The following is a 26150-nucleotide window of genomic DNA, read 5'->3' as shown; positions in this document are numbered from 1 at the left end:
TTGTGGGGTACCAGCCCCCACAAGAAAGGGTCCCAGGGGCGGTTGTGTAATTGAGGAGTAAAATTAAAGAGACCTCAGACAAGATAAAGCAGGTGAATGCTCACCTGGGGGACTGCCATGACTTCAGGAGCCAGGTCCGTGCAGAGAGAGAGAGAATATGTTTCCAACCAAGGCTTATTATATACACTCAGGGGGCATGCAAGCCCCCTTAATTACAGGTAACCACCGAGGTAACAAAGTGGCTGTACCCTAACCCTAAAGGTCCCAGAGTACTATAGAGGAGTAACCTAACACCAGTGCCTGGGGCAGCTAAGGGGAGTGGCGGTCCTCGGAGCCTAGAGAGCAATGGCACTAGTCTGCTCCTACAGATAAAGCTGCCAGTTAGTTACATAGCAATCAGCCAAGTGCTTGTAAGAGGTAACTTTCAGGTAGCACTATTATGGGAGGATATAGTATTAATTATGAGGATGTGATTGGGACTCGTCTTCAACTCATGAAAGTGAAGGCCTCCCTCCACCCCGGAAACCCAGACTGCCAGGCTTCTTAATAAATGAGAATAGAGGATTCATCCATATATACCCCCTTCCCGTTATCTGCTTCCCACACACTGTCCCTGCGTTCTTTCTGCTAGAAGCTCCCCGTGAGTGGACTGGAGTCGGCAGGGAATCGGGTTGCAGAGTTTAAGCTGGGGCAGATGACCGTCAGGCTTGCACTGTAGACTCAGCCTGCCAAGCGATCGATACAAGCCAGTGAAGGTTCTTACACAGAGAAGCAACGTCCATGTGTCCGTCAGCCGTTCATCCAGGAAGCGTCCGAGTGCCAACTGTGGAATGAAGCTGCAAACAAAGCTTATGGCGGCATGTGATCAGATTGGCGTTTCTGTAAGCTGCAGGGTGGTGCTGGTGTATGTGGGGGTGGCAGGAAGGCCACAGAAGAGGCGGGAGGTGATGAGGTCTAACTAAGATGCAGGTTCAAACTGATTGACTAGTTGGAGGTGAGGGATGAGGTAGACTCCAAGGAGGACTGACTGACTGGCTGACAAGGTAGATGATGGTGGCGGGGTGGGGGTGGGCTGAGTCCCCGTTTGACTCTCTTAAGCCAAGGATTTGGTGGACCGGTAAACCCTCCATAAACCGGTGAGGCCAGAGCCCAGTCTCCCGGCACGGGACCCAGCAGGTAGGTTATCACCGAATGGTTCTGGGTGGAAAGCTAGGCAGATGAGATTAGAATCGCTGGACGGGCCTAGGTAGGGGAGATGGTCATTGTGACTGGTGTCTGTTGGGTGCCTGGTCCTGTGCTCTGCCAGGCAGGTGTCGCAGTTGGTTATTCAGAGTGTGTGGGAAGAAGGACCTTGGCATTGGCCGGGAAGATCAGAGGGGGAGGGCGAGGGTCACAGTGGTGCCCATATAGGGATACTGTGTGTCCCTTAACCTGGTTGTTCCTCCTTGATGGTGGGTCTGACCTGCCCGAGGCCAGGTCTCCTCAGAAAAGGGACCTGAATCCTCTGTCCCCTGGGAGGCCACTCGTCCATGGCATGTGCTGTAGGCCCCAATTCCTAGAGGCCGGGCTGATCCTTTCCGATCCAGAGGCCCAGGAACCAGCGAGAGTACAAAAGTCAAGCCAGTACCATGACCATTTTGAGCCAAGATTCTGTGGAAACCTCCTGGTCAATGGAGAGCAGAATTTCAAATTCTCCTGGATTCTAGACTTTCTGGAGGCCACAGGGGTCTGGGTGAAAGCCCGAAGTCTTTCTTCTTAAAAACCAAACAGGAGTTTTAGCATGAACGGTCTGCTCGGGCTCCACTTGACAATAGCCACTCCAAGAGAAGGCAGGGAAGCTTAGCAGGCGGTGAGCTCACGGAGGAGGAGAAGGACCGCATGCCAGGGACACGGTCAGCGTCAGCCAGTCGTCTGTGTGGAAACCCCTGCATTGGTGTGCGTTTGGCTGTTCGTGGAAGAATCGCATGGAAAGATAGTGGATTTTTTTCCCACCACACTTTTAAAGCCCTGTTGTGTTCTCAACAACAAATAAGGAAATGAACATTTTAGAAGACAGAGTCAAGCCTGGCTGGGGCCCCCTTGGGTATGGGCCGGGGCAATTGCAGGGGATAGACGGGGTGGGTGGGTGGGTTGGTGGGGTTGGCCATGTCGTCATCAACACTGGAGTTTCTCAGCATTGGCATCATTGACGTTTTGGACTGGGCTGGTCTTGGTTGTGGCGTGCCCGCGTGCATGCATGCGATGTCTAGCACCATCTCTGGTTTCTTCCCACTGGCAGCGCAGGGATGCAGTACTCAGCTGCTAGCTCAAAGGTCAGCCCTTCCAACCTACCCACTGCTCCGCAGGGACAAAGTCCTGGCACCCCCCACCCCCCTGTAAAGATTCGTCTAGGAAACCCTACAGGGCAGTTCTGCTCTGTCTGACGGAGTCACTGTGCCTCAGATGCCAGTAGTGCCGCCCACCCCCGCCTTGGCCATAGAAAAGGCCTCTGGATAGCCCCTCATGTCCCATGGGGGGCAAAATCGCCCTGCACCCAGGACCACCGGCCTGCACCACCTCTTCTTGCTGCGTTCCTTGTGCTACACAAGTCTGGATTGACAGGGAGGGGACCTGATAGCAGGGTGAGCTTCACAGTGGTGGGCCACTCGAGCCGAGTCCTGCAGGGCGAGTGGGTGGCTGGAGGCAGGAGGAGGGCATTCTTTCCACTGGAGAGAACATCGCAGAGGCCTGACGGCTGCCGAGTTCACAAGCCTTAAACCAGACCGGTTCTTGCCTCCATAGGAAGTCTGGCCGAGGGCTCGGGCGGCCGCTGTAGCAGGTGCTTCTGCTGGTCCGTCAGCTGATCATCTGCCCCCGGAGCTGGGCCTCTGCTGTGCGCCACCCAGAGGCTCCAGGATTCTCCTTCTGCCGGGCCTGCCTTCCTGGGTCACCCCTTCCCCTCCCCAGGGTGACAAAAGCTGAGGGGGTACAGGGGGTGGTGCAATCTGGCTGGAGGGAGACCCACTGCCAGCTGCTGCAGGGAGGTCTGTGTCTCGCTGTGTTCTCCCAAGTAGAGAGAGCCTGGGCCGGCCCTCTGCGCCCGCTGCCTCCTTCCCTGGGGCTGGGGTCGTGACTGAGCCTGTGATGTATTCCCGTCATAATCCAGCGGCTGGCTTGGTGAGAGTTGGAAACACGTTGGTTTTCCTTTCCCAAGTGTAACAAGGCCTGTTTCTTCCGCCTCCGCTGCCGCAGTCCAGGACATGACAAAGGGCTCGGTTAGCTGCCCACTGGTTAGAAGGGGGACGGCTCTCACACACCCGCCCTCGAGGCCCTCAGGCCCAGGCACTGGCCTCTCCCCTCGGCCCCCGCACTCTCTGGGGCCCTGGTTACCACCTCGTGCCCGTGTCCATTTCTGGTCCCCAGCCTCCTGGGAGGTCAGGGTCCTGGCCTGGGGAGCAGGGCGGAGCTGGGAGGAAGCTATGTGAACAGGTGGTATGTGGAGACTAATTAATATTTGTGAAGAATAACGCATGCCCAAGGGAAACAAATCAATCTGTGTTTGCATATTCATGAGGAGGACTCGGGAATGATCCCAGCTGTTCTCCAGCCAGGGACCCCCCTCCCCATCTCTGGCATCACATAGCTCCTCAGATTCCCCTCCGTCGAGGTGGCCCAGGGGTGGTTAGGCTGGGCGCATGGAGGTGACAAGGCTTCTGGGTAACAAGCATTTTCCGTGACGTTTGTCTGCGACGAGTCCCAAAACTTGGTGGAGCCCGGCCCTACCTTTTCCCCTCAAAGCAGTAGTTCAGACTCTTAGATTTCACCAACTCGTACAGTTTCCAAAAGTACTTGGGGGCCAGACATGGGGTTGGCAGTTTTTTATTTTGCCAAGTAAGGGTATTATTAAGACAACAACAACTGCTATCTGCTATCACCATTATTTCATACAAGAAAGGGCATTTTAACACCAAGGACAGATTTTGAGAATAAAGGACAGTTCTTCCCAAGAAAGGCAGCTTTGCCCTGGCATAGCAGAGGAAAAGGATATATTAAAGCCACTTTGAATGTAGAGAAATTGCACTCAATTATCCTCTATAGTATCATACAGTACGTAATTGTTTTCCTGCCCAAGTATGTCAGTTTGGGAGACTCGATGGTCCTCGGTGCACTTCTGAGATGAGCCTGGTGTTCAGCTTGTTCCGGGCCTTGTTTTTCTCACACTCCTGGAAAGCCCAGGCTCGGCCAGCCATGCTGGCAGCACGGACACCCTGCCCTGAACACTGCTCCGCTCGATTCACAAGTCTCTGGCAAGCCAGGGAGGCCCTTGAGCCGGGAGTGACCTGAGCTGCCTGACTCTGGGCATACTCTGTCCCTGGGAGGGAGTCTTAGGCAGGTGGGCAGGAGCCCGTGAGAGAGAGGGAGCCCCTTCCCAGCAGCTGTGGAGTGACCAGAGCGATGCCTGAGAGTGTCCGTGGTTGCGTGGGCCCCTTGTTTCTCCCCGCGTCCCTGGGTCCGTGAGCCCCTGGGGTCTTCCCCAGTTTGTTTTCAGGTTCTCCACCATTGCCCTGATTTCTGGATCTGAACGACGTTTCCTGAGGTCCAAGGGGGAGACCTTGGGGTCCCCCAGTATGAGCCACTTGTCTGTGTCTCACTAGGGGTGGGGGGTGGGGGGCGAGTATAGTGGTTAGGTGCCAATGAGTTCGTAGGCACTCAGAGTGACCCTGTGCACAACAGAGCCAAACGCTGCCCGGGGCTGCGCCTCCTGTCATTGGTTCTCATCTTGAGCCCGTCGAGGCAGCCCCGGCGTCAGTCCAGCGCACGAGGGAGGGCCTGCCTCTTTTCCACTGCCACTCCACTTGCCCAAGCATCTCGTCCTTGTCCAGGGACCGGTGGTCTCTCCTGACAACACGGCCAACTGCAAGAACTAAGACAGAACTCAGACCTTGAGTGGCAGTATCGTCAGATCCTATGGGCAAGCGACTGAATGATGGAGGAAGCATCAGAAGATGGAAAGAATCCACAGTCCCTGTGCCAAAAAGAGATGAGAGGGGAAGGGGGCTACTCCATTTGGGGTTCTCCGACCCTCGTGACTGGACTCTTATCCCAGATGATACCACTTGGACCTCTGGGAGTTTTAACCCTTTGGGTCCTTCGAATACAGAGACTGATCCATGTCTTCTGTAGGAGGGAGTTGGACCTCTCTGTTTGGCCTGGGACGTCACACCCTCTCTAATGCCCTCCTCGGCACAGCCATGGATGCCTGTCCTCTGTGTGCATCTGGTGTTGGAACCCAGAGGGGACACTGCTATGACTACTGTGCCAGGGCAGCTGCAAGGGGTTAAGCCTCTGACAGCCAAGCTGGGAGTTAGTCCCCATGAAGAGTGTGCTATGCAGGTGTGCCTCCCTGCCCCCTGCCCCCCTCCGTGATGTGAGGCTTGTGTTGAGAGGTTGTGTTAGTTCAGGTTGACTAGAGAAACACATTTATTGATACTCTTGTGTAAGAAAGAGCTTTATATAAAAGAGAAATTGTATGTTGAGAAAACAGCCCAGCCCAGTTCAGATCAAGTCCATAAGTCCGTTATTAGCCTACATGTCCGACACTAGTCCACAAATTACTCTTTAGACTCAATGTAGCACATACAATGCTACCGAATGCTGGAAGACCACAGGTCAGTGGGTCTTGTGGATCCAGTGGCAGTGGAAGCATCTCAACACTGACATGGGTCTCCACATGTCACCCTGGCTCTCTGAGTGTCTCAGCAGCAGGAAAGGGAAGGCAGAGAGAGTGGGTCTGGCCTCCAGTGAGCTGTTTATCTCCATCGCATCTCCAAATGAATTCATCAAGCGACCTGGTGTCAGGCTAGACTCCACCCCTTCGCTCAAGTTGACAGATGACGTAACTGCCACAAGGTGTCTGCCTTGGGAGATTTAGAAACAAAATCTAGGAACCGTTGCTATTCAGTCCATGTCAGAGTCAAGCTGTGCCCCAGAGGGGTTCTGATGGCTGGTTTGGGGGGTGCATCACTAGGCCTTCACCGGACTCACACCGCCCCTGGAAGTGAGCAGCCGAGCGTGTGAACCCTGTGCACCACCCAGGGGCTCCTACCTGGAGGTGAGGGCCACGTGCATACTCAGCGAGAGCAGGGCTCAGCAAACGGTGGAGATGGGAGAGCCAATCCTGTCCCTCAGCGATTTAACATTTTCTCGAGAGCCATAAATATGTTTTCACAAACAAATGAAATCACCATTATCTAAATAATACCCTTTAAAAAGCTTTGCAGTTTTATTTCAGCCACGTGTGCGAACCGAAAGAGCTGTAGTTGGCCAACCCAGAGCTAAAGCTTAGACCCCAGAGGTGTCTATACTAAGCCATGGTCCCCCTTGCTGTTTGGTGCCACACACTGCTGAATTATAAACCTGACACCTATACCAGGGGCTGCAGGGTGGTGTCAGAGGACCAAGCTAACCAACTCCGGCCACTGCCATTAAGTCAGTTCGCCTCAGGCAGCCTCGGTGGAATCTCTGAGGCTGTAAGTCATTTGGGAAGCAGACTGCCCCATCTTTCTCTTGTGGAGCAGCTGGTGGGTTTGAACCCAGGACCTTCCAGTTAGCAGTCCACCCCTTAGCCAATGGCATCACCAGGACTTCCTGTGTCTGGGAACCCTTCATAAGCTAGGCCCGGCTGCTCACAACCTCGTGCCTGCTAGGAAGTTAGATTCTCAGGCTGGCTGCATGGCAGCACACGGTGCCAGGGTGGCCATGCCCCCAGGCCTTGGTGGTATGTGGTCGGAGGCCTCCTGTGCAGGTCATTCAGGTGGTGACTCTCCCGTGTCGGTCCCTGAGCTCTGAGATCTCTGAGTGGCGCCCCGGGTGTGGTGCCCTTCTGGTTTCTGCTGCTCAGCTCCTGGGGCAGGGAATGTCTCCCTTTGTGTTCAGCTCTTGCCCCCACTTCCTCGCCCCCCGCCTGTTTGCCCAGCACCATGGTGCCTCTCACCTCTGACCCCGTGACCTTTGTCCCACTTGAGGCACTGGTTCTCTTCCGAGAAGGATCAGGGCCACCCTTGAGCCCTGCTCCTCCATGTTCACCTGCTGGGGGCCACCACTCTCCTCCCCACACTGCTGTATACTCAGAGCATTCCTGGGGGCTTAGTCCGGCCTGGGGGGCATCAGGTGTGAGCAGAGCTGGGGGCACTTGTGCTCACCTGGAGTGCGACCCTGTAAAGCTCACCATTGGGGTCAGGTGGGGGAATGACAGACATGCACGCCCACCAGAGGAGCCCCGGGAGCGCACACACATCAGGAACAGCAGCCTCTGCACTTTGCACCCCGCCCTTCCTACCCCTTGACCGGCTGCTTGGGGCTTGGACAGCAAGGGCAGACTGGCTGGGGGGTGGAACCCTAGGGCCTCCCCGTGGCTCCCCTTTGGAGTGGGAAGGTGCCATGGGAATTGGGTAGGAAGAGGGTGCCTGGTGGGGCAACTGCAGCTTGTTGAGAGCGCGTCCTGGCGAGCCTGGGCGGATTGTGGCTTTGGCTTCTGGCCTTGGGTACCTGGCTGCTAGCAAGCCTGCTCCCGGGCCTGTGCTCAGCTTCCGGGGCCTGCTGGGGGGAGGGGAGGCAGAGGGAGGCCCTCACTTTGCCTGCTCCCTGTTCCCTGCCTCTCACTGTCTTTTTCCGGTCTCACCTGTGCGTGGCTGACCCTGGCCCCTTCTCCTGCCATCTCCTTCCATGGGGGAAGAGTTGGAACCTCAGTGTCTGGGGTGGGGATCTCCGCGTCTCCATCGCCTCCCAGTCTCCTGTGGAGTTTGAAGAGTGACCTGTACTCAGCGGGCCTGCTGGGTCAGCCTTGTCTCTGGAGGGTCAGTGAGGAGCCTGGGTGGCCCCCAGATCCGGAGGTCTGGTGAACAAGGTGCGGGGGTCAGGAGGTGACATGGTGGGCCTCAGCTAACTAGCTCTGTCCTTCTCTCTATCACAGGTCCAACTGTCCTGGGCTGAGTCAGGCTGTGGTGCGGGAGCCCTGGATGGCCCCTAAGCCAGCCCCAGGGAGGACGATGGTGCCCCTTGTGCCTGCACTTGTGGTGCTCGGCTTGGTGGCAGGCACCCACGGCGACAGTAAGTCTAACCCCTCAAGGTGCAGGGTCTCCTAGGGCAAGAGGTGGTATTGCTCCCAGGGGGGATATGCCAGGAGGAAGGAAAGGACCTATATGACTAGAGACGGGGTAAGCCAGACACACACACACACACACACACACACACACACACACACACACACGAGTGCATGACCACCTTCCATCCTACAGAGACCCTTGCTTGGACAGCCCTGCTTCCTCACCACCACCTCCAGGAAATACCCCGGCCCCACTGCTTCTTGGGAGTCCCCAGTGGTGTGTGTCCCTGCAGCCCAGGCTGGGGCATATGGAAGCATGACTGTTGTGTGTGGCCGGGCTGCGACACCTTTCTGTAGTCAGTGTGTGTTGTGCCCTGGGCTGTGCTGTGTCCACCATTACAGCTGTGTGCCGAGGTGGTGGGAGCCGTGGCCGGGATGGAGGTGTGGACATGGGACTGGGATGTCAGAAGTGTCCACGGCTCCAGGGTGGGCTCAGAAGCCAGAGCCATTCACACCTCTCTCCCTGGCGAGCCCCTCCCTCCAAGGGTAGTGACACAGCCTCTCCTTCCCTGTTCACTAGGGAGCTTCAGGTCGTGGGGGGTGGGGTGGGGGGCAACGCCCTCTCCACCAACATCTCAGTCCTGAGAATTGGAAGGGGGCTGCCCGTCAGATCCAACTCCCAACTTTGGTCCCTTTCCCGCTGTCCTTCCCCCAGCCCGGTACTATAAGACTGGCCGCAGCCGCCCCATCGCCATGGTTACCACTGCTTGGTTACTGGTGGGAGGCGGGGCACAGGGCAGATTTAGCCAATCTGCAGACCGAGGGGGAGGGACAAGGTTGGAGCCAAGGTCCCTGGGGGAAGGGGCCGTTCCAGTCTGACCAGAGCCCTGGGACAGCCAAGGGCCAACCCAGGGGTCAGCCTGGGGCTCAGCAGGCCCTCCCCACCCCCACGCCAGAGTCGGGGCTGGATCTCTGGATCTCTCCTTCTGCCCCACTCACGCCCTGGCTCCTAATGGCTCTTTATTAATTATTCAGGACCAGAGCCTGGAGGCTGGTGGGACTGAAACAGCCCCGCCCTTTGTCCTCAAAGGTTGGGCTCTGGGTGGAGCCAGAAGGGAAGGGGGAAGGGAGGGCAGTCTCCCCAGGTTATGGGGTGGGAGGTGCTGGGGGCACCTCAGTGCCCCCAGGGAGAGGGTTGAGCAAGCCAATGGAACCTGGAGGGCAGGTGGGGGAAGGTGAGTGATCTTTAGGCCGAGGGAGAGCGTGGGCCTTCAGGGACCCTCCTAGGGTGGGAGATTCTCCGCAGGTGTGGTTGCGTCAGGCAGGAGAGCACCCACATTCCCCCTTCCGCCTCAGACGCAGCATGCCCCGGCCTGCACCCCCACCCCACTCCACCCCTGCTTCTCTGCAGTGGTTCTCCCTCCCATCCACCGGCCACCTGAGTCAGAGGCCCGGGTCCCCCACATCTCCTCCATCACCAGGGTCCTTGCTTTCTATCTTCTAAACATCCCGGGCATGCGTCCACGCCTCTCCCCTCCGCCTTCATCCGCCCCTCTCAGCTCAGGCTTGGGCTTCACGCGCAGCCTCCAGTCTCTTCCCTCGTGGTTCACTCTCCACTCTCCAACGCCAAGTCCGAGTTCTGTTTCGGAAGGAAAGCCTGATGGTGCACTCCTCTGTCAAACCCCCGCCACGCCCCGGGTGTGGTGCCCTTCTGGTTTCTGCTGCTGACCCGGAGAGGCAGAAAGCTGGAGGGGCACTTTCTCCAGTTTCTCTCCTGGGCGGTAGGAGGTCCCCCAGTGGGTGAGGGGCCTCGGTCTCCATCCTCCTCTGGCCGCCCTGTGTGAATTCATTCCTTCCAGACATGCCAGGCACTGGGCAGGGCAGGAAGCTGGGCAGACACGGGCTCTGCCCAGGGTTATTTTCCAGGTGGGGAAGCAACTATTAATCTCCAAAAAAAAAAGTGGGAAAAGTCATAAGTGTGCACACACATTCATAACAAACCATGGCTGCGTCCAGGGAGTTTCGGGAAAGCTTAAGACCAGGAACTGAGCTAATGGAGGAGGCGGCTCAGAAAGGCCATTCCCTTTACCTGCCCGGTTCTGGCTCACCTGAGACCATCGCTTCCTCCGGGAGCCTGCTTGATCCCTGGCTAGGGTCACGTGCAGTTCCTCTGCACTCCTGATGGCAGTGTGACCGTCTTCGTCTGGTGTGTCGAGCCCGTTGGCCGGTGAGCCCCAAGGGTCAGGTTGGGGCCCAGGCCTCCTGCAGGGATTTGGGGGGTCGGAAGTACAATTTTGGGAGCTGAGTCGAGGAAGCGCCAGGCTGTGCTCCTTTGAGGACCAGTGACCTGGGTCTTGAAGGCAGGAACTAGCTGAGGAAACTGAAATCCTTCCTCAGTCAATATAGAGTTCGAGGAAGCTGAGCTTTCCTCACCAGCAGTGAACCGTGGAGTGGGGCTGGGAGGGGTGGCAGGGGCTGTGGTGGCCTAGGCCGGGGAGGCAGGGTGTGCCCCACAGGCCTGCCTTAAGTTGCACAGCCTTGTGGATGTGTCCCCCCATGGAGGCCAGGCTCGGCTGAGTTTGGAAGGCTCCTAGCCAGGGGCAAGTGGCCAAACGGGCAGAGCTTCTGCAGAAGGTAGGGCAGGCGCCCCAGAGAATTGACGACCAGAGCAGTGAAGCGCAGAGCGGACAAATGTGTTTCTATAGGCCTCTTAACGAGACAAATGAATGGGGCCCTGGCCTCTGAGGGAGCCGAGGGAAGGGGGGGGGGCGGAGAAACAGCTGCCAAGAGTTAGCCCGTAGGCTGAGCATCCGTGCTGAGTCAGCTCCGGTGGACCTGGCCCGGGGCTCTGGGGCCTTGCTCCCAGGGAGGCCTGTGGGCCGGACCTGGCCCTGAGAGGGCAAGCGGTTCCTGATAATGTGGGATGAGGTTCCAGGCCGGGCTGCGAAGAATCCACAGGAGCCGTCTTCCGAGCCCCACGCCCAGCCCGGGCAGACTCGGAGACTGCGCCCCAGCGTGCTGTGTGGCTCGAGCACCTGGGTGGTTTCCTGGAAGAGGGGTGACCAGAAGGGCGAGTGGGATCTGCTGGGCGGGGAGTGGGGGTGGGTGGGGGTGGGGGCGGTCACCATGAGAGGAGGTCGAGGGGAAGAAACAGGAATGGCCCAGGCTTTTCTATGGAGCCAGGAGTTGAGGAGCCTCGAGGAGAACCGGCCCCTTCCAGTCTCCAGACAGCACAAGGCAGGGCCCTCGGACAGGGTGCAGGACCCTCGATCTGGCCCGGGCCTTGCAACCATCAGCTGGGTGGGAGCCTGAGCAGCAGAGGGTGAGTCTCGTGCCCCTCTCCAGCAGAGCCTATGGGCTGCCCTGTACACGGGCCTTCCTCCTGCCCTGGCTCTCCTGCTCAGGAGCAGGAAGGACCTGCCCGCCTGTCTAGACTCTGCCCTCTCTGTGGGACTTCCGGCCCCTCTGCTTTCTCTTTCCAGGCCTGTTTTCCTATTGGGCAATAGGGTAATCACACCTACCCAGAAGGGTTATCTGAGGTCATCTGCATGGGGCACCTGGCACCTAATCTATATGCCCTCCTGGAGGCTGACTCGGGGCTCACCAAGTGTCCCCAGAGTTGTCTCTGAGCAAGCCCCCTCCGAGGTCACCAGGAACAGTCACGGGAGCCAGCGTTAATGAGTCCCCAGCTCATTAGGCTGTTCAGGGCCTGGGAAATCCGCTCTCCAGGAGGAGCTCCTGCCCTGCCCCGCCCCGCCTGCGCCAGGCTGCTCTCGGCTTCCGCTGTGCTGTTTGAGTGCAGACGTGGAAGTGCTCCTCGGGGAAGGCACAGAATAGCAGCCAGTCTCCCCAGGGAGGAGCCTCGGAGGTGGCTGTCCCCCAGACCGGGAGGGTGTGGACTCTGCCAGGACAGAGTTCCTGGGTGTACCATGGGGACTTGCTGTCCAAAGGGCTGTTCCACCCATGGCCACTGCTGAATGGGAAGGAGCAGGAGTGGCCTGGTGGAGCCATGCCCTTCGCTCTGGGCGGCAGCTTGGGTGGAGCAGGTAGCTGCAGCCTGGGAAAGGAGTGTGGCCTGAGGCCCCTCCCCGAGTGCCCAGGCAGCCCCTTTGTTGGCCTAGATCCGGAGGTTCTGATCAGACCCTCACTGAGCAGCACCAGGCAGGGGGCTGGAGGTGAGCAGGAGCCAGTTCCTGCCAATCTGCCCAGGGCGCTCCAAGCACTGGGCAGTGAGACTCCGGTGGAAACGCCAGAGTCTGGAGGTGCAGGCTCCTCGCAGGGCCCAGCAAAAGGCAGGGAGGCGCAGAAGAACCGGCCCTGTGGGGTGCTGTGCTTGACCCCCAGTAAACAAACTAGCCCAACCCAGCTCTGTTCCAGGAACAGCGCTCTCCAAGCAAGTACAGGATGAGCCCTGAGAGTGGGCCGCTGTGGGGACTGGGTCTGCAGCAGGGGCCGTGGTCCACAGTGGGACCAGGCTGCGGGGGTGGGCATTGGTGGTGTGTGTGAGAGGCTTTGGAGATGGTGGAAGGACAGGGTTGGAGGAGAGCAGAGGGAGCCTGGCTGGGAGGAACCTACCCATCATCCTCTGGGCTGCACCAGGCTAGGGCAGCCCTGCTGGTCTTGCCTGGGTCGGTCGGTGGGTGGGTGGGTGGTCTGGGTGGGGCACTGGCTCCTCTCCAGCCTCCAGTCTCCAGGGGTGAGGGGGTGGGGTAGCCCTGCCTCCTCATCAGCCCCAGGCCTTGGGCACAGTCCAGCCTCCACAGGCCTCTCCCCCTGGCTGCCTGGCTCCTGACCCACCCCTGGCTCTCCTCCCCACCTGCTCAGGTTCTTTGTTTGGTGCAGAGGCCCCGCCCCTCGCCTGCTCCTGGGCATTCTGGTTCAGCAGGTTCTAGCCTCTGGTTTCTGCTGCTGACCCGGAGAGGCAGAAAGCTGGAGGGGCACTTTCTCCAGTTTCTCTCCTGGGCGGTAGGAGGTCCCCCAGTGTGTGAGGGGCCTTGGTCTCCATCCTCCTCTGGCCGCCCTGTGTGAATTCATTCCTTCCAGACATGCCAGGCACTGGGCAGGGCAGGAAGCTGGGCAGACACGGGCTCTGCCCAGGGTTATTTTCCAGGTGGGGAAGCAACTATTAATCTCCAAAAAAAAAAGTGGGAAAAGTCATAAGTGTGCACACACATTCATAACAAACCATGGCTGCGTCCAGGGAGTTTCGGGAAAGCTTAAGACCAGGAACTGAGCTAATGGAGGAGGCGGCTCAGAAAGGCTTTCTAAGGAAATGGGGTTTACGTTGAGATCAAATGGGCCAGTGAATAGGACTTAGCAGGTGGAGAGGCTGCCGAAGAGGTTTTTGACCAAAGGACCCCTGTGCAAGGGCCCTGGGGCCACAAGGAACATGGCCTATTCAGCATCACGGCCAGGGCTGGGGGGGAAGTGGTCAGGGCAGGACTGATAGCACTGCGCCCAGGGTAAGAGAAGTTCTCATTTTGTCCTGAGCAGTGGGCGACCTTTGGAGGATCTTCATTAGGGGGAGAAGCCATCCTTCACTCTGGCTAGGGAATAGAGAATGGACTGGAGGAGTAGGGGCAGCAGCTTGTCAGGCCAGGCCAATGTCCCAGTCAGAAGAAGATGGATTTCAGTGGTGGTAGATGCAGGTGGATTGTGGGGACTGCTGGGGCGGGGCGGGGGGGGGGGCTCCCTTCCCCTTGGGATAGTGGCCAGGAGATGCCCTTACTGGAGTTGGAGGCGGCAGTCCTGCAAGGACCAGCTAAAAAGAGTGACAGCCTTTGTAGGCAACTGCCGGCAGAGTCTGGAACATCTTCCAAGGGGGAGGCACATTGACGGGGTCCCGAACCTCCGTGTCATTCCCGTGCCACTCTGCCAGGCGCTTGTGCTTCCCCTCCAAGCCTGCCCCGACCGCGCCTTCCCCTGCTGCCCGCTGCTCTGGGCCAGCTGCCCCTCTTCCTCTATGGGTTCTCTAGGGAGGAGTCAGATAGGCCCTGGAGTTCCTCCTCCTCCTGCGTGGCACCATCCTCCAAGCCCTGTCTCTCCAGTCCCTTAACCTTCTGAGCCGCCGTGTCCCTGTGTGTAACCTGGGGATGATAATATTAGCACCTCACCGGTGAGGTTGAGATGAATAATGTCAGTTGGCAGTGAAGGCTGCCCTCACTGTAGGTCCACCCCGTGGCAAGCCTGTGCAGGCAGTTTGCAGACCTGCACGCATTCCGCCCACACAGACCTGTGAAGTGGGACTCTCCTAACACTGTTTTGCAAATGAAAAAATGGAGCCTCAGAGATGGTGGGTGACCTGCATATACTAAAGACATAGCTCCCCCAGAGCCCACTGGGCCTTGGGGTGCTCAAAAAAGCTCATGCCATCAAGTCGCTCCCAACCCTTGACCCTACAGGACAGGGTAGAACAGCCCTGTGGGTTTCTGAGCCTGTACCTCTTTCCAGGAGTAGACAGCCTCATCTTCCATCCTCGGAGGGGCTGGTGATTTCAAACTGCCGACCTTGAGGTTAGCAGCCCAACAACTAACCATTCCGCCACCAGCAAGGTGGACTCCCTCCCTAACCTGAAGCTTTAGCCACTACTCCCCACAGTGGTAGTCACCTTGGTCTGTGATCTCTCTGCTGGTCCCTCTTCTCCATGCTGGATCAGCACCCTCTCCTCTCCTGCTGGCTCCCTCCCATCAGCATTTCAACATTGATCTCTCTCTCTCTTTGAAGTGTTTATTGTCCTTGGGGTGAAAGTTTACAGAGTGAATTAGCTTTCCATTCAGCAGTCTGTGCACATGTTGTTTCTTGAAATTCCCTCCTCTGCCCCCTTCCCGTGCCCCCTCCTGTCTTCTGAGCCTTGTTTTTGGGCAAATGCTGATTGTGTGGTTTTGTGGGGTTGATTGTATTCAGGAACAGGTCCCCCGCCCCCTGGTGTGATTGTTTACATTCTAGGCCTGTTTGTTGTTTGGCTGAAAATGGGCTCCATTCCAGCCTCCAAAGGCCACAGTCAAGAAGTTTCCTCAGTCTTCAGACCAGTAGGTCTGGTGGTGTGTCTGTACATTACAGTCATGATGGAGAGAAGAACCCCGGCACCCCCAGATGTGCCCCACTCCTGTTCTCCACCTCCATCCACCCCCATGGCTCCAGCCAGCAAGGTGACTCCTCCTCTCCTTTAGCCCCCACCTAGCTGCACCCTCAGAGGCCTAGACAGCTCAGTCCCTAAAGCATCTCTGGACATCTTCCCAGGGACCTCCTAGTGTGATTCTAGTCGGAGTGGTTGGTAGTAGCTGGATACCTTTCAGATCCTCTCGTCTCAAGGCTGTGGTTCACCTGGGCTGTTAGCCCTATAGACCAATTGTTTCCTTAGCTCTCTGGTGTTTCCTCTCTCTTCATTGCTCAGGTGGGAGGAAGCTAGTTGATTGCATGTCAGATGACCACTGGCAGCCAGTCTCGCTCCGCACCAAAGTAGGAGTAGTTGCTGCTGCTGCTGCTCGGTGCTGTGAGTCCGGCCCAGCCCATGGCGACCCTGTGCCCAGCAGAACCAAGCACTGCCGGGCCGGCACCGTCCCAGAATGGTTCCTGTGCTTGAGCCCATTGTGGCAGCCGCTGTCTCAGCCCATCTCTTGGAGGGCTTCCCTCTCTTTGGCTGCCCCTGTACTTTTTAGCAAGCTTGATATCCTTCTCCAGGGACCGGTCTCCCCTGACAACATGTGCAAAACATGTCGAATGTTGGCTCTTTCGGTGGACTGTGTTCACGCCGCAGTTGACCTGGATGTCCCAGTGACTTACTCAGTGCGTGTTTGGAATGCTGTGTGCTGTAGCGACCCTTGGATGCAGATGGGCAGCACATCGAAACGCATGTGTAGGACCCTCCTCTGCCAGACCCATCTCTGCAGATGGACTCAGGCGCCTTCTCTTTCCCTGTGTGTTTAGCCTGCGTGTCAGCGTTTGGATCGACTTTGAGGGATGGCTTGTTGTTAGGGCACAGTACGCAGCACCGTATTTACCTTTTTACCTTTCTGCACCTTCCAGCAAACCCCTGCCATGATCATGTTGTGCTGTCAACATCGGACCTCTTTAGAAAAAGAGAAGCAACACATTTGAAACCTCCAGCCCGCACCAGCCTTCTCCAGTTCCCCAGCCCCAGCCAGTCTCCTCACTGCCGCACTCGGCTCTACTTCCCCACCCCACGCCCTCCCACCGGCCACTGACCCTGCTCTGAGCAAGGTCCCCGACAGCCCCACGTGAGCGAGCAGCTACGTGCCAGGTGTCATGTGGCTCAGCTTTCTGCCAGTAGCTGCCTGTGTGACCTTGGCCCCGTGACCTGACCTCTCTGAGCCTGTCACCTGGGGATACTGCGATGAAGGACTAAATGAGATAGCATGCATGAAGTACCTGGCACAGGGTGGGTGCCCCTGAGGGTTTTTACACCAGAGCCAGGCCAGGCCCGAGGCACCGAGCAGGTGGTCTGAAAGGTCATTTCTCACGGTATCAGCCCTTCCTGGGGCTGTTCATTGGTCTGACTAATCGGCAATGGATCCGCTGTCGGGATTAATGAGGTGTTGCTATGTCTCAATGAAGCTCAGCTTCTCTCTCGTGACCCTGGGCAGTGGGGCTCACTGGGTAGGGGGTGCTCGGGACTCAGGACTCACCCGTGCGCAGCAGGTGATGTGGGTGTGGCAAGTACAGCGTCTGCACCCCTTCCCCCACCTCCCTGTGGACACTTTGGGGAGACAGCCAGGCTGTTTAGAAGGCAGTAGCCAAGTCAGTGGGGGCAGGGGTGGGGTGGGCAGATTTACAGGAAAGCATTCACCTGGGAAGGCGTCCAGAGATGCTTAGGAACTGGAATGTCTAGGCCTGTGAGGCTGCTGCTACGGGAGGGGGGGCAGGGGGGACTGTAGGAGAGGGGAGGTGCATTCCTGGTGGAGGGAGGTACCATCTCCAAGGTGCAGAGCAGTGGGGGTGGGGGCAAATCTAGAGGAGCTAGCTGGGCCCCTCCCAGCAGCTCTTCACCAGGCCTTTGTCCCAGAGCTTGGAGTTAACCGGGAATTCAAGACAGGCTCCAGTGTTGCTAGACCCAGAACATCTAGGTTCAGATCTGGATGCTGTGTTAGGGGGGCAGATCCTTGACCCTCTCTGTGCCTTGCAGAGGCAGTGATAAAGTAAAACAAACCTCACCGCCATCAGGTCAGTGTGCCACAGGCACCCTACAGGAGGGGGTAGAGCCGCCCCTGGGAGTTTCCAAGGCTGTAACACTATATGGGGGTAGAAAGCCTCTTTCTCCCACGGAGCAGCTGGCAGCTTCAGACTGCTGACCATGCGGTTAGCAGCCAGATGCATAACCACTACGCCAGCGGGGGTCCGTGTAAGGTAGTGATAGCTCCCATTTATATGTTTGGGGTGGGGGGAGGTAGGGTAATCTGTGAGAATTCTTGCCTTGGGCGAGGAGACCTGGCTAATGTACCTCACGCCCAGCCACCACCTGTGGGCCAGGGGAGGTTTGCATTTTGCTGTGAAGCTGAACAGGTTTCAGACTAAGTCTAGGAAGGCCTGGCGGTCGACTTAGGAAAAGCCCTGTGGAAGCCAGCGGGTTGGTTCTTGGTACGTAGGGTGCCAGGGGTAGGCCCGCTCAGTGGTAGCTAACAACAGTTACCCAAAGATTGGGAGTTCCACTCTGCCCAGAAGCACCTTGGAAGAACAACCTGGCGGTCTGCGTATGGAGTTCGCGCACGCTTGATCCTGGCTGGCACGTAGTAAGCGCTGCGTGAGCGTTAGGGACAATTGTTTCCTCTGTAGGCTTTTCTAAGGAGCCCCACAGGCATAGTGGATTGCAAGTTGGGCTCCTAACTGCAAGGTCAGTAGTTTGAGTCCAACAGCCACTCATCAGGGAGAAAAGTGAGGCTTGATCCTCCTGTAAAGATTCACAGTCTCAGAAACCCAAAGGGGCAGTTCTGTTCTGCCCTGTAGGGAGGCTATGAGTTAGAATTGACTCCAGGCAGTGAGGTGTAGTTGGTCTAGACCTTTCTTACCCGACCCCTACCCCCAGGGACCCCCACCTACAGTCCGTAGGTAGCCATATCTGCAGTCACCACGTTGTGTGATTAGCCCTTCTGTCTCCATCTTTTCCAGGCAAGCCTGTCTTCATTAAGGTCCCTGAGGACCAGACCGGGCTGTCGGGAGGAGTGGCCTCCTTCGTGTGCCAGGCCACAGGGGAGCCCAAGCCACGCATTACTTGGATGAAGAAGGGGAAGAAAGTCAGCTCCCAGCGCTTTGAGGTGCGTGCCTGGGTGGGAAGAGGCAGGTGGGGCTGGGGCTGCCTGCTCTGGGGTCTGGCCCTTCATCTTCTCCCAGTAGTCTCCCCGCCCGGGGCAGGACTGCTCAGCTCGAGCAGACCCCCATGCCCCACGCAGGCTGTGATCACACATCTGTCTTCTGGCAGGTAATTGAGTTTGACGACGGGGCAGGGTCAGTGCTACGGATCCAGCCGCTGAGGGTGCTGCGAGACGAAGCCATCTACGAGTGCACAGCCACCAACAGCCTGGGAGAGATCAACACGAGTGCCAAGCTGTCTGTGCTGGAAGGTACGTGCCAGGAGCGAGCGACGTAGGCAGGCCCAGTGGGGTGTGGTGAGAGCCCGCCAGCCCTGGGTCTGTGTGCATTGGCAGAGAAGAGGACCAGCCTTCCAGGGTCGGCAGTGGCCCGTGGGGCTATCTGATCTGGCCTGGGTTCCCCGACTCGTGCCAAGGCTGGCTGTGTGCAAGGTGTCTGAGTTCTCCCTGGGCAGGGCCTCGGGCCTGACTCAGGGTATGGTATGCTGTGTGGTGGGTTCCAGGGCTGGTGGCAGTGGATCTGATGTGCCTACAGGAGCCTGGCTGGAGTCCGCTATGAGTGAGGGCCCTGGGCTGGGCTCTGTCTCGGAACTTTGTGCCTCCTCTCACTTGGTGGCTCTTCTGTCCATTCACAAACACTCCCTGATGCTGCCTTCCAGTCCAGAGGGTCCTGTGACTGGGGCCCCACCTTTGATGAGTCAAAGTCTCCACTTACGTCCAGCAGAGGGGCAGGCACAAAGGGCTGCAGGGAGGAGGAAGCCAATGTCCAAGGACAGTAGGAGCTGATGAGAACGCAGGGGACGAGGCAGAAGCACAGCATGTGCGGGCCCAGAGGCAAGAGCAGCTGGGGCTTCAGGGCACCCTGAGTTGCTCCACTTGTTCAGGGAATCAGGGAGAACACAGCAGGAAGCAAGCAGCGATTTCCCGAGCCTGAAGGGCAGACGGCACAGGGCCAGACTGAGGACTGGATGCTTCCTGAGGCCTGGGATCTACCAGTGGACTGGGGCGTCTGTGGTGAGAGCCAGCCGCGATGGGCTACTCATCCGAAGAGATGCGTGTTAAAACATGGCCCCGGTGGTGCTGTGTTTCCTTCTTTTTGCAGCACCCCTATCTGCTCACTGTCAAAAACGTGAAAAGTATCAACTAGCAAACACATCAGGAGGAAAAGAAAATCTGCTGTGTCAGTCTGGGCGGACTAGAGAAACAACGCCACGACACACGTATGTGTATAAGAAAGAGATTTATACACAAGACGAATTGAGCATTGAGAAAACAGCCCAGTCCAGATCAAGTCCATAAGTCTGGTATTAGCCCATATTTCAGATATCAATCTATAAAATCCTTTTCAGACTCACGAAACGCATGCAATGGTGCTGGATGCAGAAGATCACAGGCCAGTGGGTAGAAAGTCTTTGAATCCAGTGTCAATGGAAACATCTCAGTGCTGGCAGGGGTCTCTCTGTGGCTTGTCCGGCTTCCGAGGTCTGGTTGCGTCCATGTGGCTCGTCTTCTGCAATGTCTCCCAGGGAGTAGAGAGAGAGAGACAGAGAGGTGTCTCCCACCTCCAAGGAGGAAGTACCAGATCTCCCAGAACTCTTAGGGGAAGGCCATGCCCACAGAAGTCTCATTGGCTATCTCCAGATTGACAGCCTACACTCTTAATCCTTAAATTGACACCAGATTAGGTGACTACCACACCTGTGATCCTACCTCCGTTATTGACAGTTGGTGCTACACTTGCAGTCTGTGTTCTGTACCTGGAGTTCCTGGGTGGTGCACATGGTTGATGTGTTGGCTGCTGATTGAAAGGTTGCGGGCTCACGTCCACCCAGAGGCACCTCAGCAGAAAGGCTTGCCAGTCTGCTGCCCAAGAATCAGCCGTGACAAACTTCATGGACCCGTGGGGCTGCCCTGCGTTGGTGGCACTGGATGTGACAGTAACTGGTTTGAGATTTGTCGTCGTTCTGTCTGTATCGGGAGCCTGGCCTCGGTGGCACAACAGTTTGGCACTCAGCTGCTAACCAAAAGGCTGGTGGTTCAAACCTGCCGAGCAACTCCGTCAGAGAAAGGCCTGGCCCGTCTGCTCTGTCACATGAGGTCACCAGGAACTGAAACAGACTTGGGAGCCGCTGACACCCAACATCATCTCAATGAGAGGGGGCTTCAGAAAGTTCATGGAAAATTCCTTTAGTTTTTAATTCCATTTCTCCACGGACTTTTTGAAGCCCCCTCATCGATACACAATAAAATGGGATCATGTTCCATCCTGTGATTCATAGATTGCTTTTTTTCCCCCCTTAAAATGTGAGCAAAAAAAAAAAAAAAATGTTGTGAGCATCGTCTTGTCATGAAATCTTCCTCTGCATCATAGTTTCTAGTAGCTGTGGGTAAATGGCCATGTGCCAGGGCCCTGATTTGTGTAGTCTTCTCCTGATTGCATATGTGCTGTGCTCAGGTTGTTGGTTGGCACCCTTAGGAGCCCTGGGAGCTCAGGTGTTGGCCTACTAACCACAAGACGGTGGTTCAAACCCACAGCTGCTCTGGGAGAATGAGACTGTCTGCCATCTTCCAGATTTGCTGTCTTGGAAACTTGATCTGGGATTGCTCTGAGTCGGAATCAGCTGGATTGTGTGTCTCCTTGTCGGGAAGTAGGGTGCTTACTGTCCTGATTGTCTTTGCTCCAGATTCGTGGAAGTGGGATTGCTGGTCAAGGGTCACATGCGTTTTAAACCTTTCTGTGTTTCCAGAAAATTGTGTCCGTTGAGGTCTCCCCCTATCCCACCCCTACCCCCACCCCAGGCAGGGCATAGGAGAACCAACCTCTTATTTACAGCATTTATTTATTTTACACATGCCTACCAACAATGGGAATTATTGCTAAAAAAGGAAACTTTGCCAAGCTAATAGGCAAAGAAACTAGCATGTAATTTGCATTTCTTTGATTGCGCGAGCCGTCGAGCATCTTTTCACTGTGGCTGTTTGTACACCCTCGTTTTGTGTGTTCACTTGTGCGTCCCTGCAGTCAGGTGTGTGTGTGTGTGTGTGTGTGTGTGTGTGTGTGTGTGCGCGCGCGCCTCTCCCATCTGCAAAAGTGGGCACTACAGGACTCCCTTCTCCCCTTGCCCAGCCCCCGGCCTTGTGGCACAAAGGGCAGTGAGGAGGGATAGTGGCCCAGAGCACAGGTCCTGGACCCACTCCTCGCTCACTGTGTGGTCTCTGGGAAGTGCCTGTGCCCCTGAGCCGCCTCCTGTCGACAGGGATGTAACAGCTATCTGCAGGCTGGTGTGGACTTAAGCACTTCTCGGATTCCATAAATGGCAGCGCTGGTGGGCTGGAAGCTGCCCATCCCGAGACCTAGATGTGAGAGCTGGCCCTACTTGGGTTTCATGCTGACTGGCACCCTTTTGAGTGGTCCGCCCCCCACCCCACACTCCCCTTCAGCAGAGACTGACCTCTGGGGCCAGAGCCCGGAGGACCGACCATGAGCTAGAATCAGAGAGGGCTTCGTGCCCTCGGGCTTCTCCCTGACCTGACCTGAGTTTCCGTACTCCTTACCTGGGGACAAGTATTTCTGCCCTGCCCTACCTCCTGTTGACATCTGCCCCAGCAGAGAGCCATCTGCCCCACCCTGGCATTTGAGAGATGGCGGAAGGGCCAGAGCTATGACTCCTGCCCTGCAGAAACTCCCCTCAGCCTCAATCAGAGAAAGGAGCCAAAAGTCAAGCCCATGGCCGGTAACTTGATTCCAGCTCCCGCCTGCCCCTGGGTCCCACGAAGGCCCTGCAGGCCAGAGCGCTTGACTCCCTGTGGAGCATGGAACTCTTAACACTCTCCACCACCCAGCAAGCTGGAACCATCAACCTTCCTGTTGTAGCCACTCACTGTGCGCCCCCCAGGGAGCTATCTCCCCCCCCCCACCCCTCTTCCCCAGCTCTGACCCTAACACCAACAGTCTGTGGATCCCGGGGGCTCTCCTCCCACCACCCTTGTCCTCCTTGGCAGCCTTTATCTTTTAAAGGCTTGAGGCCAGTGAACGTGGTCTTCCAGGCCCAGAGGTGAGGGGGATCCAGACTGGCCGGGGCGGGAGGACGCCTTCTTCCTTTGGAAGTACCTTCTTGGAGGAGGGTTCCTGAGCAGGAACCTGGGGTATGAGGACTTCTGAGGAACTGGAAAGCGGGGGGTGTAGTTCCCTGCCCATTCCCATGTGCCCAGTGTAGAGTAGAGCCCTGGGTCTGAAAGAGCCCCTCCCACCCTTGAAAGGGAGCACCCGGAAGACAGAATGCTGACTTACCATATTAGGCTGTGTAACCTTGACCAGCTCTGGGCTTGGCAGAAGGGAGTGGATACAGGCCTCCTGGATGCCAGGGGGCGGAGCCAGAGGAAAACAGCCCAGACCCACCCCGTGAAGCCCTGGAAGGCTGGGGTGTGCTGAGCACAGGGACAGGGTGAATGGCTGGTTTGACCGGGGTTCTGCGGGGGAGCAGGGGGAGAGCCAGGCCATTCCTGGGAGGACCACGAGGTCTCTGGGTGAGGAGAGGATGAAGGAGACTTGGAGACAGGGACTCAAGAGTTCACCCCTTACCTGTGCCACACACGTGGTAGGTACCCCCAGAGGTATATGTGTTTGTATACATGCTCAACACACATGGGCCTCCTTGGAAGGGACCCCCTGCCTAAGAAACCTGCACCCCTACAGGAAACCCAGGCATACAAGTCTAGGGGGTGGCCACCCACCCTTGCCAGGCCCAGCTGCGTTCTCATGTGGGTCCCTGTCTCAGGTCCCTGCTCCACTACAGCCTGTGTGCACACCACCCACTCCTGCTTTCTCGCCTTTTGCAACTACCCATCCCACTCCCACTCCCACTGTGGCCCATGGCCACCCTGCGGTGCCTGTCCCGCCCCCCGCCGGGCATACGGTGGGGTGCCCAGCACACACTGGCTGGGAGAGCCTGTCCTGAGCCGCGAGGGAGCACGGGCCCGCCGCCCAGCGTTCCTGTCTGAGTGGTAATTGAAGCCATTAGCGCGGCAGCCTCTCCCTCGCCGGGTAATGGCAGGAAAAGCTCTTCTCGCTCCGCACTCTTGAGGCAGCGGCTGAATCACTCCCCCTCCAACCCACTGCCACTGAGACAGGAATCTGACATTTTCCCTAACGGGAGGGACAGTGGTGGGGGAGGGGAGGCAGGCCTGGCCTTTCTCCCAGGAGGTTTGGGCGGTCCATCTAGAAGAAGATCCTGGATGCCCCCTGGGGAGGTCGATGCCAGCCTGAGCAGGACTGTGATCAGGAAGAGCTGCCAGACTGCCAGCTGGTGGCTCTGGTAGATTCTGGAAGGGACCAGGAGGAGGGCGGCAAAGGCCTCCACTGAGCAGGAATGGGCTTCTCTCTGACTTTGTTCTGGTGGGGGCAGTGTTTGAGGGCTCTGGGTCCAGAGGCTGTGCTGGCCATGTGGAGGGCACTGTACAGCGGGTGTGAGGCAGGCAGTGTGTTAGGTGCCTGGTGCTGAGTGGATAGCAGGGTGTGTGTGCAGCCGCTGTTTGGAGTGTGCATGCATGCATGCTTGTGCGTGGGCTTGCAAGATGTGTTATGGTGTGGACAGCAGGTGGCATGTTCAGCAGGTGGTGTGTGCCTTGCAGCTGTGTGTGTGTGCGCGTGGACAGCAGGTGGTTGGCACCTTGCGGCCGTGTGTGCAGTGAGGGGTGTGTTCAGCACGCAGCTGGAGCGGTGAGTGTGTGGAGTCAGTGAGACACGGGTAGGAAGTCAGAGTGCCGGGCCGGGTTCATTGTCTCTGGGACCCCCACAGGACCCTTGCTCAGAGTTGCTGGTCAGTAGGAGGAACCTCTGCTCCGAGGTGGCGGTGGGGCTGAGTGGGCTGCTGAACAGGCCCCAGGCAGTGCCTGGGGGTTAGGCTGTTTCAAGTAGGGCTGCTGCCCCAGGCCTCGGAATCCTCTCCTCTACCAAACCCAGGTTGCCTTTTACCTGTGTCCACCTGGCTTCGGTGGCTGCTAACTGACCAGAACCACACCTCCTATGGCCCCTGACCTCAGGAATCCAGGTACCCACAGAGACTCTCTGGCTCTGCGTCCTCCTCGGGGCAGGCTCTGGGAAAGGGCCACTGTCAGGCATGTGGGCAGCAGCTGGGCAAGTGGACATTGATCAGCCCAGAGCCCTGGGTTCTTCTGTGGCTCTACACCCGACTAGCTTTGGGACCTGTGGGGTGGTGAAGGACCTCTGGAGACCCTTTGTCCCCAGTCCCTTCAGAAACCACCCTGGGGACATGAGACCTGGTAGGCAGATTTGGCCCTGCCCTGAGCTAGGTGGGGCTGGACCTGGCACAGGGACCCCATGGGCTCTTGTATTTACTGATTGAAGGGTGTCTCCCTGGGAGTCATCTCCCCTTGTTCTAGCCCTCCCTGCCCCTGACCACTCTGTCCTACCTTGTGGTGGGATGAGCTGGCCGTGCCTGGTTCCTGGCCTGCCTCAGGGTGAAGGGAATGGACGCGAACACTGCCTTATAGAAGGTGGCTCCCCGAGTGGCAGGAGGCACCCTTTCCTGGATCCATGTACACGTCTGGGTAGTTTTGCCACCTCCTGGGTTTGTACCTGGAAGCCAGGCCTGCCTCTGCTTCTCCCTGGGCCACTGAGGCATGAGCTGCACAGAACTGGTTCAGACCCAGTGGCATTCAGGACCGTGCAGACAGAGGAGGCCCTACAGCCTACAGGGTTTATCCCGGGGATGGGGATGGGAAGGGGTCCGGTAGGGGGGCACTGTAGGGAGGGTCATGAAGTTCTCAGTGTCCGGCCTGCCCTCATCTTTTAAGCTCTGATCTGCCTTCCTGGGCCCAGTGGACCCCATTCTGGTGGGTCCTTCTGTGGAGCAGGTAGTACTCCAGCCTCTTTCGTTAGCCGTGGACACTGGGCACCTTCCACATGCCCAGCTGGCCCCCACCCCACTGTGCCAGGTACAGGCTAGTCCCCTTCCTCCCAGCTCACCCCCACTCTGCTCCAGCCTCAGGCCCACAGTGGCTTTGGGAACTAGCACACTTGCTGCTGGCCAAGTGGAGGTTTTAAATTGCCAGGCTCAGGACATTTGGGAGCCGTGGGAAGATTACACCTGGACAGCCACATGGTCAGAAAGGTTCCTGTGGGCCCTGCCTGTCAGGGAGGTGGGCAGTGCTGCCATTTGGGACGTGCAGGTGAAGGGGCCGATCCTTGCAGGTAATGGGCGGGGCTGGGTGGGGCGACTAGAACTGTTCAGTAGCCACAGGGAGCGGGGCGGTGTGTCGCCTCCGGGGTCAGATAGAGAACTGGTGGCACCGTGCTCTAAGCTCAGACCCAGGAGGAGAGAGGCAGGGTGGTGAGCTGGGTTAGAACTCTGTTGCTTCAGGTGTGCACAGGATCCCAAGGGATTTCCTTAGTGTTCCAAGCAGACTCATGGAGAAGGCACATTTCTGGGTACTGGAATCAAGAGGGAGTGGAGGAGGTCTTGGGTGGAGCCTGAGGAACAAAGTGGGAATGTTGGAAGGAGGCGGTGTGAGGGAGATGGCAATGGTCAGCGGGTGGGGTCAGGCGGGGTGGGGGGTGGGGCGAGGTCAGGCCAGGTGAGCTCTGCCGTGGCCTCTGGGCTTCACCTCTGGCGTTAGCTGAGACCTGGGTGGTGGTCTGTCGGGCAAGGGGCTGGGAATTGAGTGGATGCTGGGGCTGTGAGCTGAGGGAACAGGGCCTGAACCTAGAGGCTGATCAGTGGATG

General features: G+C 57.6%; 1 protein-coding gene across 1 annotated transcript in view; it reads left to right on the top strand.

Moving 5' to 3' along the window:
* Positions 1 to 26150, top strand: part of PTPRF (protein tyrosine phosphatase receptor type F) — a 79267-nt gene that overhangs the window by 628 nt on the left and 52489 nt on the right. Inside the window, exons 2-4 of the mRNA XM_045291816.1 lie at positions 7952 to 8088; positions 18206 to 18351; positions 18516 to 18657. Of these exons, the coding sequence (XP_045147751.1) occupies positions 7998 to 8088; positions 18206 to 18351; positions 18516 to 18657 (379 nt within the window). The 5' untranslated portion in view covers positions 7952 to 7997. The remainder of the gene's footprint in view (positions 1 to 7951; positions 8089 to 18205; positions 18352 to 18515; positions 18658 to 26150) is intronic.

This window comes from Echinops telfairi, unplaced genomic scaffold (assembly GCF_000313985.2).
Source record: "Echinops telfairi isolate 266 unplaced genomic scaffold, ASM31398v2 ScPeMD7_443;HRSCAF=831, whole genome shotgun sequence".
Lineage (NCBI taxonomy): Eukaryota > Metazoa > Chordata > Mammalia > Afrosoricida > Tenrecidae > Echinops > Echinops telfairi.
Note: the sequence above shows the minus strand (reverse complement) of the source record. Positions and strands in the feature narration are given on the sequence as shown.